At 38.6% G+C, this 15,100-nt stretch overlaps 1 protein-coding gene across 1 annotated transcript in view; it reads right to left on the reverse strand.

The window, feature by feature from the left end:
• Positions 1–15,100, reverse strand: part of CEP192 (centrosomal protein 192) — a 134,200-nt gene that overhangs the window by 52,497 nt on the left and 66,603 nt on the right. Inside the window, 6 exon segments of the mRNA XM_049770896.1 lie at positions 2,045–2,175; positions 6,446–6,572; positions 8,615–8,824; positions 9,943–10,007; positions 12,263–12,406; positions 12,824–13,046. Coding sequence (XP_049626853.1) covers positions 2,045–2,175; positions 6,446–6,572; positions 8,615–8,824; positions 9,943–10,007; positions 12,263–12,406; positions 12,824–13,046 — 900 coding nt within the window.

Consider the following 15,100-nt stretch of genomic DNA (forward strand, 5'->3'; position numbering starts at 1 on the left):
ATGATACCAATGACTATCACCTGAAGGAAAATCAAAAGAAGATGAGCAAAGAGGTACCCCAGAATGACCAATATGGGATTCCATGATCCCAACTGCATGACAGTTTATTGAACAATTTAAACCTCCAAACATCCACCGACCCACTATTTTTGTGTTTGTTTTTTGTTTGGGGACCACAACCACTAGTGCTTATGGTTTATTGATGGTTCTGTACTCTGTACTCCTGGCAGGCTCAGCGGACCATTTGGGATGCTGGGGATCAAACTTGAGTCAGCCACATGCCAGACTAGTGCCCTATCCACTGTGCAACTGCTCTACCCCCTAAACATTTTTTTCCTTATTCTTATGATAACACCATGATTTACAAAGTTGTTCATATTATAGTCATTTGAGACATTACATGTTCAAATACCATTCCCACCACTAGTGTGACCTTCCTTTGCAACAGTGTCCCCAATTTTCCATCTTCCACCATAGCCTGCCTCCACGAAAGCGCAATTTTATTTCATATTACTTATTACAATGCAAAGGCAAATGGAATAATCAAAATTTACTTCAATTAGAAATTATTGTCTCCATGGTGCTATTAAAATCAGTGTTTAAGGATTTACTGGGTTATGGTTGGTTATGGTTGAGCCTTCTGTGTTACAGTTTAGGATCAATGAGCTTGGTAGATTACTATGTAACTTTCCCATTATGAAAAATATGAAACTACTAAGTTGATACTACTATAAAATATTAAGGTATTGGGGCCGGGAAGGTGGCGCTATAGGTAAGGTGTCTGCCTTGCAAGCGCTAGCATAGGAGGGACTGCAGTTCGATCCCCCGGAGTCCCATATGGTCCCAGCAAGCCAGGGGCGATTTCTGAGCGCATAGCCAGGAGTAACCCCTGAGCGTCAAAATGGGTGTGGCCCCAAAACCAAAACAAAAAAAAAAAAAATTAAGGTATTACATAGCCATGCAGCCTAGGATTTATAAATCAAATATAAATATATGGGGCCGGGTAGGTGGCGCTGGAGGTAAAGTGTCTGCCTTGCAAGCGCTAGCCAAGGAAGGACCGCGGTTTGATCCCCCGGCGTCCCATATGGTCCCCCCCAAGCCAGGGGCGATTTCTGAGCACATAGCCAGGAGTAACCCCTGAGCGTCAAACGGGTGTGGCCCAAAAACCAAAAATAAATAAATAAATAAAAATAAAAAATAAAATAAATATATATTACTCATATTTATTTATATTTATAAATATAAAACAAATGTTTTTAGTAAGATAAATTATTTAATTAAATCATTGTGAGATAAATAAAGTTGCTTATGATTGCATTTCAGTCATACAGTATACAACACTGCTCACCAGTGTAAATTCCCTCCACCAGTGTTACCTGCCTCTATGATAGGTCTTCTCTCTCTGGTCCTATCTCTGCCCGAACTGCATTCCCCAACTATTTGTGGCAAGCTTCCTACCATGGACTGGTCTCCTGGCCCTCCTCTTTATTGTCTCCAGATATTACCATACAATATGTATTTTTTAATATCCTACAAATCCCTTTGACTCATTTCACTCAGAATACTCTCTCCATATAAAAAGTGTATAAGCAAGATTTATAACTTCATTTTTCCTAACAGTTGAGTAGTATTCCAGTTTTAGTTGTACTCTAAAACAAATTTCTTCTGTTACGCATTAATAAAAGAATGTATATGTGTATATATTATAATCTTATACTTGAAAAAAGACAGAAATCAGAAAAAAATTATTATATACTTTTCTTTTTTTTTTTTTTTTGGTTTTTGGACCACACCCGGCGATGCTCAGGGGTTACTCCTGGCTGTCTGCTCAGAAATAGCTCCTGGCAGGCACGGGGGACCATATGGGACACCGGGATTCGAACCAACCACCTTTGGTCCTGGATCGGCTGCTTGCAAGGCAAACACCGCTGTGCTATCTCTCGGGGCCCTATATACTTTTCAATTACCTTATTTAACCATACTAAGAACTATGACAAAGTGGCTTTGTCAAATTACTTTCCTTTCATAAAATGCTTTAAAATACCTCTGTTCTGCCTTTCTGAATAGTTATTGTCACATTCTTTTCATCCACTTGAGAAACAGCCTCCAATTCTTCAGCCTTCAGTGTAACTGATCCTTCACTTAGCTGTGACCTGGATTGTCCACCTGCATCTCCTGCAGAAAATATATAATCTTCAACTCGGTGGTTTTCAACCTCTTTATATCTGTAGAACAGCAAGGGTCTGAGCACTGGACAGTGAACAGCCTCTAAAAACCACTGTGGTACTCACAAAAATAATGTGTTAAATGGAACAAGCAACAAATTCACTGAGAGGGAAGAAGTCTTTACAACAATTACCTTGACAAATCCTATTTAAATGAATGTTCATTAGGACCAAGGACCAAAGCAATGCTGTTTTGTCTCAATTTCCTAAAAAATTTCAATTTTAAAGATGACGGTAGATTTTTTTTTTATCTCTCCTTGCAAAAATTGAAAACTTTGAGCCTTCAGGAATATAGCTCAGATCACTGGACTGCAGGCTTGCAGGCAGGAGGCCCTGAGTCTGAGCCAAGCACCGCACACTCCCACGCCAAACAGTCCCATCAGATCTGGCTTGATGGCTCCAGTTTCCTTGTTACTACTGGGTAATGCAACACACACACACAAACGCACCACACACACACACACACACACACACACACACACTCTCACACTCCAGTTTCCTTGTTACTACTGGGGAATGCAATACACACACATACATACAAACGCACCACACACACACACACAAACGCACCACACACACACATGCACACACACACACAGTTTTTCTAAGTGCTCCAGACAATTAAAAAATTATGACCTCAGGGCCGGTGAGGTGGCTCTAGAGGTAAGATGTCTGCCTTGCAAGTGCTAGCCAAGGAAGAACCGTGGTTCGATCCCCCGGGGTCCCATATGGTTCCCCCAAGCCAGGGGTAATTTCTGAGCACTTAGCCAAGAGTAACGCCTGAGCATCACCAGGTGTGGCCCGAAAAACCAAAAAAAAAAAAAAAAAATTATGACCAGAGAAAGAGCATGGAGGTAGGACATTTGCCTTGCATGCAGGAGAGTGGTTTGAATCCCGGCATCCCATACGGTCCCCCGAGCCTGCCAGGAGCGATTTCTGAGCGTAGAGCCAGGAGTAACCCCTGAGCGCTGCCGGGTGTGAACCAAAAACAAAACAAAACAAAAAATTATGACCTCTTTACAATAATAGAAAATTAGCTAACCATCTAAAAGGAGCCTCTATATTCTCTCCTTAATTATTAATATTAGAAGAAAATTTAGATTATCTTAATTATTAAAATAAAGGCCCTTTATTTTTTTAATTAATATCTTTATTTAAGCACCATGGTTATAAACATGTTTGTAGTTGGTTTTCAATGCATCCCCTTCAACAGTGCAACCTTTCTGCTACCAATTCTCTCCATCTCCCTCTTTCTCCACCCCCTGCCTGTCTTTGAGACAGGCATTCGATTTCTCTCACTCACTATCAATGTCATGATAGTTGTTTGTGTAATTATTTCTCTAAGAAAAAGCTGGAAGTTGAGCTCCCATGTGATCCAGCTATACCCCTCCTAGGGATATACCCTAGGAACACAAAAATACAATACAAAAATCCCTTCCTCACACTTAGACTTTTTCCTCTAGACTTTTTTTTTTTTTTAGACTGAAAAAAAATTTTTTGTTTTTTGTTTTTGGGTCACACCCGGCGGGTACTCAGGGGTTACTCCTGACTCTGCACTCAGAATTCGCTCTGGCAGGCTCAGGGGACCATATGGGATGCCAGGATTCAAACCACTATCCTTCTGTATGCAAGGCAAACACCTTGCCTCCATGCTATCTCTCTGGTCCATAGACTTGAAAATTAGTATTGTTTTTAAGAATGCTCTACACACAATCTAACCCATGAAGCCTATGTGTGCGTATTAGTGTATGTGTTGGCCATCTCAATGTTTGCTTGCTACCAGAGTTGGTTTCTGAGAAGCCCCCAGCTCAAGGACATTTCCTGATATGTAACTGCTGGGAACCATTTTTTAGGCTCCACAAGACCAAATCACAGGCTGAAGATGTGCTCCAGATTTTAAACCACCCCTCCAGATTATTTCAAAAGACTTAAAGGGGACATGTGTATCTACTACGAATATTTCTTTAGATTTATTTCCTTAATAGGTATAACTCTTATTGAGTATCTTCTTATGTAGCGACAATTTCCCCTTTTTTGGGGATCTGTTTAAATAGGGAATTCTAGTAGATAAGTTTTCTAGTGTTTAAGAGTTCATGTTAGAACCAGGTTATGGGGATTGTTGGGCTTGTTACCTCTGTCCCCATATGCACCAATAATACCTTGTGACATTGTTCCTTTTTGCATAGGCACATTAAAATGGGAAAATCTTACGTGTGCAAACAAGTTCTTATCTAACAGAGAAAGGAACACATAAATTTTATATTGCTGTGGGGCCTTATAACCCAAACTTTTGTCATAGTGACTCGGCTTAGGCTTCAGAAGATCAGACATTGAGCCTTAGATACCACCTACAGAAACAACCACAGTTGGAATCGAAACACAGGAATCAAACTTCTATCATGGAAGGCCCTACTGCTGCCCTGGCATCAACTTACTCCAAAGTGAGTTCTTATGACACCCTAACAACTTAGTAACAGCAACAAACTGCTTTCTGCATTGTCACCTAATGGTGAGATGAAACCAGAAGACACTTCCTGTCACCCTGACTTTGACATAGCATCTGTACAGAAACCAGGATCTCTAATTACAGAAACCTGAGACAACAACAACCGTGATTATGAAGCGCTTTTACTGGGACCACAGAGAATGACTCTGGGGTCTCTGTAGAACAACATATGTCTGGAGCCTAGAGTTGGTCTTATGCCAAAATACTTTATGGGTAAGGTCTCCCTGTTTTTAGGGCAAAGGTTTATCCTTTCTATTTCCTCCATATTTTGCTGTGGCTATGCAAACAACAGCAACTGCCACACACACACACACACACACACACACCTTTTTTATTGTATGTTTTTATCTGATCTTTAAGAAAGAAAAGCTTACTAAACTTTCTTCCATTGTATTGACTTTATTGGAGATACAATAATTTCCCCCTTCAGATTACATTAAATACAATGTAGAGTCATATAAAATCAAATATACTTGCTAATGAACTTTTTCCTTTCTTTTTTCTTCTCTTCCATTTTATTTTTTTAGTTTTTCTTTCTATTTTCTTCCTATTTTTTTGTAATAACTTTGCTTTCTGTCATCTTGAAACAAATATATTATGATCAATTATGTCAACTCTGTGATGCATTTACTTTAAATTAAAAAATTATAAAAAAATATAGATGCCCTGGGGCCAGAGCAGTAGCACAGCCATAAAGCATCTGCCTTTTGCACGCTAGCCTAGGATGGACCATGGTTCAATTCCCCTGCATCCAATATGGTCCCCCAAGCCAGGAGCAGTTTCTGAGTGCATACCAGGGGCAACTTTATTCTAACTCTTTATCAAGCATACCGTAAGCTGAAACAGTCTTTCCCTTATATGTAGAAATTCTTAACACAGACAAAAAAAAAAAACTTTAAAACAAAAATATGTCTAAATCCTCTTTAAAAGTAAGCCTAAGTAAGAAATATATACCAATAACATTATTAACTCAGTAGTAGTTTATTAAGCCAAACTTAACCAGCCTATCTGAATAATTTCATTCTTTGTTTTTTTTGTTTGCTTGGCTTTTGGATTCTGGACCGCACCCAGCAGCGCTCAGGGGTTACTCCTGGCTCTGCACTCAGAAATGGCTCCTGGCAGGCTCAGGGGACCATATGGGATGCCAGAATCAAACCCAGGTCCTTCCTGGGTCAGCCACCTGCAAGGCAAATGTCTTACTGTGGTGTTATCTCTCTGGCCCCCTCATTCTTTGGATTTTATGAAAGGATTTAGGTAGGTTTGGGCTGTCATTCCCTCTTTAGATTACTTTAGATACAATGTAGAGTCACATAAAATCAAATATACACCCGAATACTAAAAATAAAATCAAAGTGTGCTTCATTTTATTCATAAAGTACATAATTACACAGCCTCTGACTTACAGTTTAAAAATAAAAATGAGGTTTGTGGGGCCGTAGAGATAGCACAGCTGTGTTTGCCTTGCAAGCAGCCGATCCAGGACCTAAGGTGGTTGGTTCGAATCCCGGCGTCCCATATAGTCCCCCGTGCCTGCCAAGAGCTATTTCTGAGCAGATAGCCAGGAGTAACCCCTGAGCACCACTGGATGTGGCCCCAAAATAACAAAAACAAAAACAAACAAAAAAAAAGGTTTGTTCCCAAGTTTTGGCACAAAAAATAAATAAATAAAATAAAAATAAAGAGTGACAATACCTTCACACAATCCATTCATTACCTGAAAATTGCTCCTGGCAAAGTTGACTCATTTCTTGTTCCAAATCACTTTGATATAGATTTGATTTTCTAATTAAAGCCACAGGTTCTGTCTTTTCTGGTGATGTAATGAAATAACCAAATGATGGCTACAAAACAAACATAAGAATTATTTCTTTAATCTCAAATCTTAATACTAACAACCTAATTTAACAACTACAACAAAATAATTCTCCTTTCTACTTAACCATAAATTTCGAAAGATAAACATTAGAAGTTCAGATAAAGCCATTTATTTCCTTATTGCTATCTTTAGTCTTTAACTGATATTGTCAACATTGTTTGTACTAAGAAATCCAAATTAAAACAAACCTGAAATGACACTTTCCTTTAATAAATATCATCAAGGGCCTACATCAAGAACTATTAATCATCAGTGACATGTCAGTGAGAAAAAAAAAATTTTCTACCTTCATGGAAATTACAATATAACATTTTGTTTTACAGAAGAAGTAAGTACATGTTAGAAAATCTCTATGAGGATTATTATGTCACTACTGACTTGGATAACAAATTCAGAAATGCTTACATTCAGAGACTTTCAAAGAGCAACAAATCCCTACTTGCCCATGTTATTATTTTTTCATATGGAAGATCTATGAATCTATGAATCTGAACAAAGTAATATTATGTAACTGTCACCAAAACAGAAAATCTGACTAACATACTTATTTTCCATGGTTCTGTTCCACATGTAAGCTTTATAAATCAACTGTTTATTCCAATACAATAGATATTATTTCAAATCATTCTGAATTCTAGTTTGAATAACCAGTCCCTCCATTAACCATTAATCATAATTCCCTATAAATGAAATTTGCCTATAAGTTCTTTGATTCCACCTCCAAATTAAATCTTGGGTTTTCTGATTCTATATTAACAACCTAGTTCTCAGGTTTCATCCTATTTACAGACTCTACCTGCTTCTAAACTTCAATGTTTCACTGACCTCCACACAGACCCCTAAAACTTACAATGGTCTCCTGTCTTACTATAGATGCATCAAAGCACCACAAACTAGTTCTTTCCAGTCTTTTGAGAGAAAGCATCAGATGGCCCTCCAAACATAGCAGGGTACACTTCTGGAGGCTCCCAAGTCTCATCATGATGGCCCTGAGGCCTCTGAAAGCCTCTGGAGTAGCTCTGGTGATTCACCAGAATGGTAGGGCCTAAGCAGCACTAACTAATATTATAACATAAGCCTCATTCAAATGTATCACTGAGAGTGGTTCTAGGGCACTTTGGGGACTCCCACCCCAAAAGGAATAAAATGCTCCTCACACAATTTCTCACAGTACTTACCACTACTAATTGCATTTTTTAACTTCTATATCTATTACATCTCTTTAAGCCAAAAACACTTCTGAATCTTCCCCACCAGCTAATGATAACAAAAGCAACAGACATTGAATACTATTTTATGCTTAAGTCTATATACTTTCTCTTTCAACTTTTTTAGATTTAATTTTTGGTATTTGTTTGTTTTGGGGCCACACACAGAGGTGCTTAAGAGTTGCTCCTGGTTTTGCACTCAGGAACTATTCTTGGCGGTGTTCAGGGGACATATGAAATGCCATAAGTAAAACCCAGGTCAGCTGCATACAAGGCAAGTGTTCTACCCCCTGTACCATCACCCCAGCTCTTTATATACTTTATATGACACACTCAATAGAACCCTACAAAATAGGATCCCATTATAAACATTGGAAAATGAAACACTGTGGAGTTAAATGAAGAACAAATTATTCAGAGTGAATAGAGAGCATAAAGTATGCATAAAGTACAAGTTTGATACCTGGTACTGAATGGTCTCACACACAGTTGGGAGCAAAATCTGAACAACAAAACTGAAGTAGACCCATAGTACCACCAGGAGCAGCTCCAAAACAAGACACATAAACATGCACACAACAAAATAGAGAACTAATTAAAATGCAGGGCTAGAATGGAGTCATTATCTGAATGGCTACGAAACCAAAGCTTTTATTACTATCCTGTAAAGTCCACTTCTGTTTTAGCTTTATAATTTCTACAGTTCTACAGAATTAAGTTCTATGCTCTAGTTATACTCTCATACCATTCAAAATAGAAGAACTGGACACTTTTAACGTTTGGCATATAGTATACTTACTCTCTTCACATTGTATCCACCACCAAGACAACCAAGAGCTTCAGATCTTTGAGCAAAGAACTCTCCTAAAGATAGACGTAAATAACTGGCATCCTGATTGTCCATATCTGATGTGCTAAGTGATTTCTTCAACAGATTGTAATTGACTGGAGTTTCCCAGGACATATCTCCTAGTACAGCTGATGAGTTCTGGGTATCTATATTTTCTTCCTAAAAAGAAATTTACTGTTTTAAAATTTTACTGTTTTTTACTTTCCCCCAATAAGCCTTCTTTCTGCCCTTCTAATATGCAAAAACAAACAAACAAAACAAAATTAGAGAAAATAGTCAATTAATAAAAAATTGGACAAGAAGTTTTGGACCAGATTCATATAAGTAGCTAGTAAAATAATAAAATCCAGAAGAATAGTCACTGTGAGTAATTGAGTTATAATGTGCACCATTTTAATACATCTAATCATATAAAGTGTCACTAACGCAATTTGCAGAAAGTAGATCTTTAATAAAAACAAACAGAATCATCTTATTTTAAAACATGATTAAAATCTTTGAAGCCTCAGAGCCAGAGTGATAGTACAATAGGTAGGGTGGTTGCCTGCACATAGCCAACTCATGTTTGGTCCCAAGCACTCTCATATAGTTTCCTGAGCCCTGCCAGGAGTGAAATCTAAGTGCAGCCAGGTGTAAACCCTGAGTCCTGCTAGACTAGCACAAAAACCAAAAAACATTTTATAATAAATTAAATATTTTAAGCCTATTAAGGCAACTTATTTATTATTATTATTATTATTATCAATTTATTTTTTTATTATTATCATTATTATTTAAGCCACACCTGACAGTGCTCAGGGGACTGAACGCTACACTGAGGACTCACTCTTGGCATGCATGCTCAGGGGACCATATGCCAGGAATAGAACCAGGGATGGCCATGGGTAAGGTGAATACCATACCCACTGTGCTATCACTCCAATATTTTTGTTTTTGTCATTGTTTTTTTTTTGTTTTGTTTTGTTCTCTGTTAAGGCAACTTTAAAATAAAATATTTTTTAAGTATTACAGTATTTTCCATGACTACTTTAGACTATAAAAAAATCAGAAATAGTGTAATGATGAGAAAAATGAGACAAATTCTAACAAACTATTCAAAAAAATTAACATTTTCCCTATATTTGTTAATACAGGCTTATTATTTTGCTGTGCATGTGTAGGGCTGGGGATCAAATCAAGAACCTCACAAATGCAAGGTAGATGCTTTACCACTGAGCTAAATCACCATCCCAAGTATAGAAAGAATTTGAAACTTTGATGAGTGTCAAATTACAAACCTGCATAAATTGCCGCTCTTTGTTGAATTCCTCCTCATCTTGAGCAATCAAATCCAAAGCTTCAGCTTAAAAACAGGATTTTTAAAAAAATTAACACATCAACATCTAATTAAATATTAGCATAAAAGCAAAACTTAGCTAATTAGAAAAATGAAATGCTAGAGAAATAAAATTCAAATAGTATGTGACTATACATCTATACTGAGTAAATAAATCTGTGGTTGTCAAAATCCTATGGTGAGTGGTTTTTTTTTTGTTTTTTTTTTTTTTTAATTATGAATTTGCCCTAACTTTCAAAAGGGACTTTATACAGGGCTGGAGAAATAGCATGGAGGTAGGGTGTTTGCCTTGCACGCAGAAGGACGGTGGTTCAAATCCCGGCATCCCGCATAGTCCCCCAAGCCTGCCAGGAGCGATTTCTGAGCGTAGAGTCAGGAGTAACCCCTGAGCACTGGCCAGGTGTGACCCAAAACCCCCCATCCCCCCAAAAAAAGAAAGGTACTTTATACTAATACATTTTGCAAGGAGGGGGCATTAGGTTCAATCACTGGCACCATATGGTCCACCACCAGGAGAGAAGACTGAGCTAGAACTAGGAGCCCATTAACACCACTTGGTATGACCCCAAAACAAACAACATTCCCATCAACTTCAACTTCCAAGAGTTTGTTACACTGTTATATCATTGTGCAATTTCAACTGAAAACACAGAATAGTTAAGCTGTTTGGTAATGAGTAATGAAGATGCCCACCAGGACACATAGGCGCCTGCATAGAACTGTTCCTTACTTAGAAAGGGAAATCCCACCTACCGAAAATATCACAACCCTTTGGACAAAGATAAGCCCTCCAAGTTCCTACTGAACTCATCAGATGACTTTATGGAAAGAGCCATAAATTAAAATAAATGCTCACAAGATTCTATTTTATTCATGCTCCCAGTCCTGCTTCTTCTTATCCATTCTTTGTTTCTTTCCATCAAACTTTTCAATAATTTCCCATATATGACAAAAAACAAAACAAAACTCTGGCAAAATAAAAAGATCAGAAAAGACAGTCTTGGCCCATACAGGTTCAATCCAGCCTTCCCATATGGTCCCAAATCCTGCCAGGAGTGAATCCCTGAGTGCAGAGCCAGGCATAAGACCCAAAAGCTGCCAACTGTGGCCCCAAAACAAACAAACAAAACTCCCAAAAAATTCACCCTGGGTCTCTAGACACAAGTCTTAGCAACATAGCAAAATCTTGACAAAGGATCAAAATGCCAGGATGTATTGACCCAAATTTTCCCTTCACTGACAAAGAAACTCTTTGTTTTGGGGTCACATAGACAGTGCTCAGGGCTTAATCCTCATTCTCAGCCCAGGGATTACTCCTGGTGGAGCTTTGGGGAACATATGTGGTGCCAGAGATCAAGCAGGGACAGTCATGTGTGAGGCAAGCAAGCGCCTTGGACTCAGTGTACTAGCTCTTCAGACCTCTTCCATCATTTCTGTTGTATTTCTTAATTCTTACTCCAAATGGATGGTTTTCATAATTGCCTATCTAACACAGCATCTCTTTCTTTACTTTTTTTTTTTTTTGGATTTGAGGACCACAGTGGTTGTACCCAGAACTGACTGGCTCTTCACTCTAGGATTATTCCTAGTAGGGATCAGGTGACCATATATGATAAACAAGGATTGAATCAAGATAGCTATGTGAAAAGCAGGCTTTACCCTCTATATTATTTCTTCAGCCCCTAACAGTGTTTCCTTTAAGTATTTTTAAGTATCTTTAAGTATTATTTCCTTTATGTATTCCTTTAAGTATTTCCTTTAAGGTTTAATTTTAAAACTAAGAGAGTATAGTCTAAAAAAAAGGTGAATTTCAACTCTGCAATATGATAGTTATAAAGACAATTAAGATAGGCTGAGAGATGGTTCAAAGGGTTGAACTGCATGTTTTTCACACAGAAGCCTCAGATTCAATCTCCTATACTACATGGTCCCCAAGAATCAGTGGGAAAAGCAAGTCCCAAGTCAGGAAGCACCCCCAAGAACCACAGATACAGTCTAAAGCCATCCAAAATTTAAAAATAAAATTAAGAAGATGAAAGGAGTATTTGTCTAACTCCCTGCCCTTGCCTTAAAGAAAAAATTCAGCTCGTTCTGCAATGTTAGCGCTAACTCAAGCCTTTGTTCATATAAAAATGAGCAAAAACATAGATATTATTTATGTATTCCAGAGAAGATTTAATGTACTCAACAAATATAAAGTAATCTTAGACCCCATGAGAAGCCAGGCCAGAGAGAATTAAAGGAGATGTTAATATACTTACCACCAGATCGAAAATCTTCATTCCTCTCATTAGTCAGAGTACTTAAATCTTGTTCATTATTAAAAGATGTGAAATAGGCAAGATCAGTGACCCATCTACCCTCTTCGTTTTGATAGACCACGCTCTGGTCTTTTAGATCCATTTCTAAAATTCCAAAAACATCCAGTAACATGTGTAATTAAAAAATTAAAATTAACATTATTCATTTTACTTAGCTTACTCTTCTTAGATTACCAATAGTACAAATCTGCCTCCAAAACTAGACTGAATACAAAGAATACATTTCTCTATAAGGGAGTATCTCTGATGGCAGAAAAGAAAGTGCTAATCAAAATTAAAAAAAAAAAAAAAAGACTCATAGAAGAGGAAAAAAGAAAACTAAGGCTTTGAAAGTAATACTTTTATGTGTTTTTTGAATAAAGATATTTTTTAATCTTTAAAACATCTATCTATTTTAATAATTAGGCAAGTTCTACTGGGAAATATATTCTATTAAAATATATAAATATTTTGTTTCATACATGTGGGTACATATATATATTTTTTAAATAGCTCACTTACGGTCTTTACTCTTCTCAATGGACTCATAAGAATCAAATATTCGCCTTTCACTAGTTGGTGGCCACAGGGTATTGGGGAAATTCATTCCATTATCACTAACGGGTTTCAAGTCCACAGTTTTTTGAATGGATGCTGTAGATGTCTCGATGTCTAAACAACTACCCACTGGCAAAGTCATTTCTGAATTTGATGCCAAACTCTTTTCATGAGGAAGTCCTGCCTCCTGTTTTAAATACATCAAGTCAAAATCACAGTTTCTGGTATTTATACCTTGATAATAAATAGGATTGTTTCTTATAGTACCCCTGTGAACCTTCAGAATAATTTCTCTTTAGCTTTTCTTTAAAAATTAATAACAGCAGCAGTAAGTTTTGTTTTTCATAACTTTCCAAAATCTCATGGAGAAAAATTATGTGCTTAGTATAAAATGACTGCAATATGAAGAAACTAGACAATATTTGTTAAGATTTTTCTAGAACTAGAACAGTGATTTACAACTGCTGATGTGTAGATTGATGACAGTTTACAGAAAACTTCTACACATCCAAAATAAAGTAAATGCCACTTACCTGTGAAGCCCCATCAGTACAAAAACAAAAAAAACAAACAACAAATCAACAATGAGATACCACCTCACACCACTGAGACTGGCACACATAAAAAAGAACAAGAATTAGTGTAGATGGGAATGTGTTTTTTGTGCCACATCCAGTGGTGCTCAGGAATCAATCCTGGCAGGCTTGGGAGACCATACAGGATGCCTGAGACTGAACCCATATTGGCCACATGCAAGGCAAATGCCCTTCCCACTGTGCTATCATTCCAGCCCCTAGTTCAGCTTCTCTGAAAACAATTTGGACATTCCTCAAAAACTATAAATTGAACCTCCATTCAACCCAGCAATACCACTCCTGGAAATATACCTGAGGGGCCCATAAACACAATGCAGAAAAAGCATCTGCACTCCTGTGTTCATTGTAGCACTATTCACAATAGCTAGAACCTGAAAACAATCCAAATGTCTGAGAATAGATGAGTGGATAAATAAACTATGGTACATCTACACAATGGAATACTAAGCAGCTATTAGCAAAAAAAAATAAAGTCATGATATTTGCTTACATGGATAGACAATGGGAGTATAATGCTGAGTAACTGGGAGTATAATGCTGAGTAAATTGAGTCGCAGGGAGAGGAACAGACATAAAACGATCACACTCATCTGTGGGATATTAAATGGGAATAATACCTAAAGACAATAGAAATGATAGAGGTGGAAGAGTATAGAAAGGAGAGAGAGGAGTGAGTGAGAAATGGCTGCAGGTGGGGGTTTCCAGGCAGAGTGCTGACTGCTCTACCTGCAGAATCTCCACCGGGCTGTGCTTCTTCTGAGGAACTGAGCACCGGAAGGGAGCCCTGTCCTACCCTTCTCTGTCTTTCCTGAACTCTGGAAGCTCTCCTCAGAGCCCTGGGAAGCGAACCCCAAAGAAACTACATTCGGGAGCTACCCAGCGAGCCAGTGAGTGAGTGAGAAATGGCTGCAGGTGGGGGTTTCCAGGCAGAGTGCTGACTGCTCTACCTGCAGAATCTCCACCGGGCTGTGCTTCTTCTGAGGAACTGAGCACCGGAAGGGAGCCCTGTCCTACCCTTCTCTGTCTTTCCTGAACTCTGGAAGCTCTCCATAGAGCCCTGGGAAGCGAACCCCAAAGAAACTACATTCGGGAGCTACCCAGCGAGCCAGTGAGTGAGTGAGAAATGGCTGCAGGTGGGGGTTTCCAGGCAGAGTGCTGACTGCTCTACCTGCAGAATCTCCACCGGGCTGTGCTTCTTCTGAGGAACTGAGCACCGGAAGGGAGCCCTGTCCTACCCTTCTCTGTCTTTCCTGAACTCTGGAAGCTCTCCTCAGAGCCCTGGGAAGCTAACTCCAAAGAAACTACATTCGGGAAGAGATAACAATGCTATCTGGGCAAAAGCCGGCTCCCTGTGTGTGACACCAGGCGGGGAAAATCCGCGAAAGTACACCGGCCCAGTGGGGCTCAACTGTGAAAGACTGTGAGTGTGACCTGTCTATGTCTGTCTACTGTCCTCTTGCGTGAAACTCTTGCGAGTGGGGCAAAAAGAGGCTCAGAGGAGCACGGCTGCTCCGCTTCGCTACGCGGCCGTGCACTCTTTCTAAGGAAAGAACTCCATTGCAACAAGAAGGAAAAATCACACTAAGAACGGCGCTATATCACAGAAGCAAACATTTCTCTCTGGACTGTCTCCTCTGTTGCATGC

Source organism: Suncus etruscus, chromosome 3, assembly GCF_024139225.1.
Source record: "Suncus etruscus isolate mSunEtr1 chromosome 3, mSunEtr1.pri.cur, whole genome shotgun sequence".
NCBI classification, from domain to species: domain Eukaryota; kingdom Metazoa; phylum Chordata; class Mammalia; order Eulipotyphla; family Soricidae; genus Suncus; species Suncus etruscus.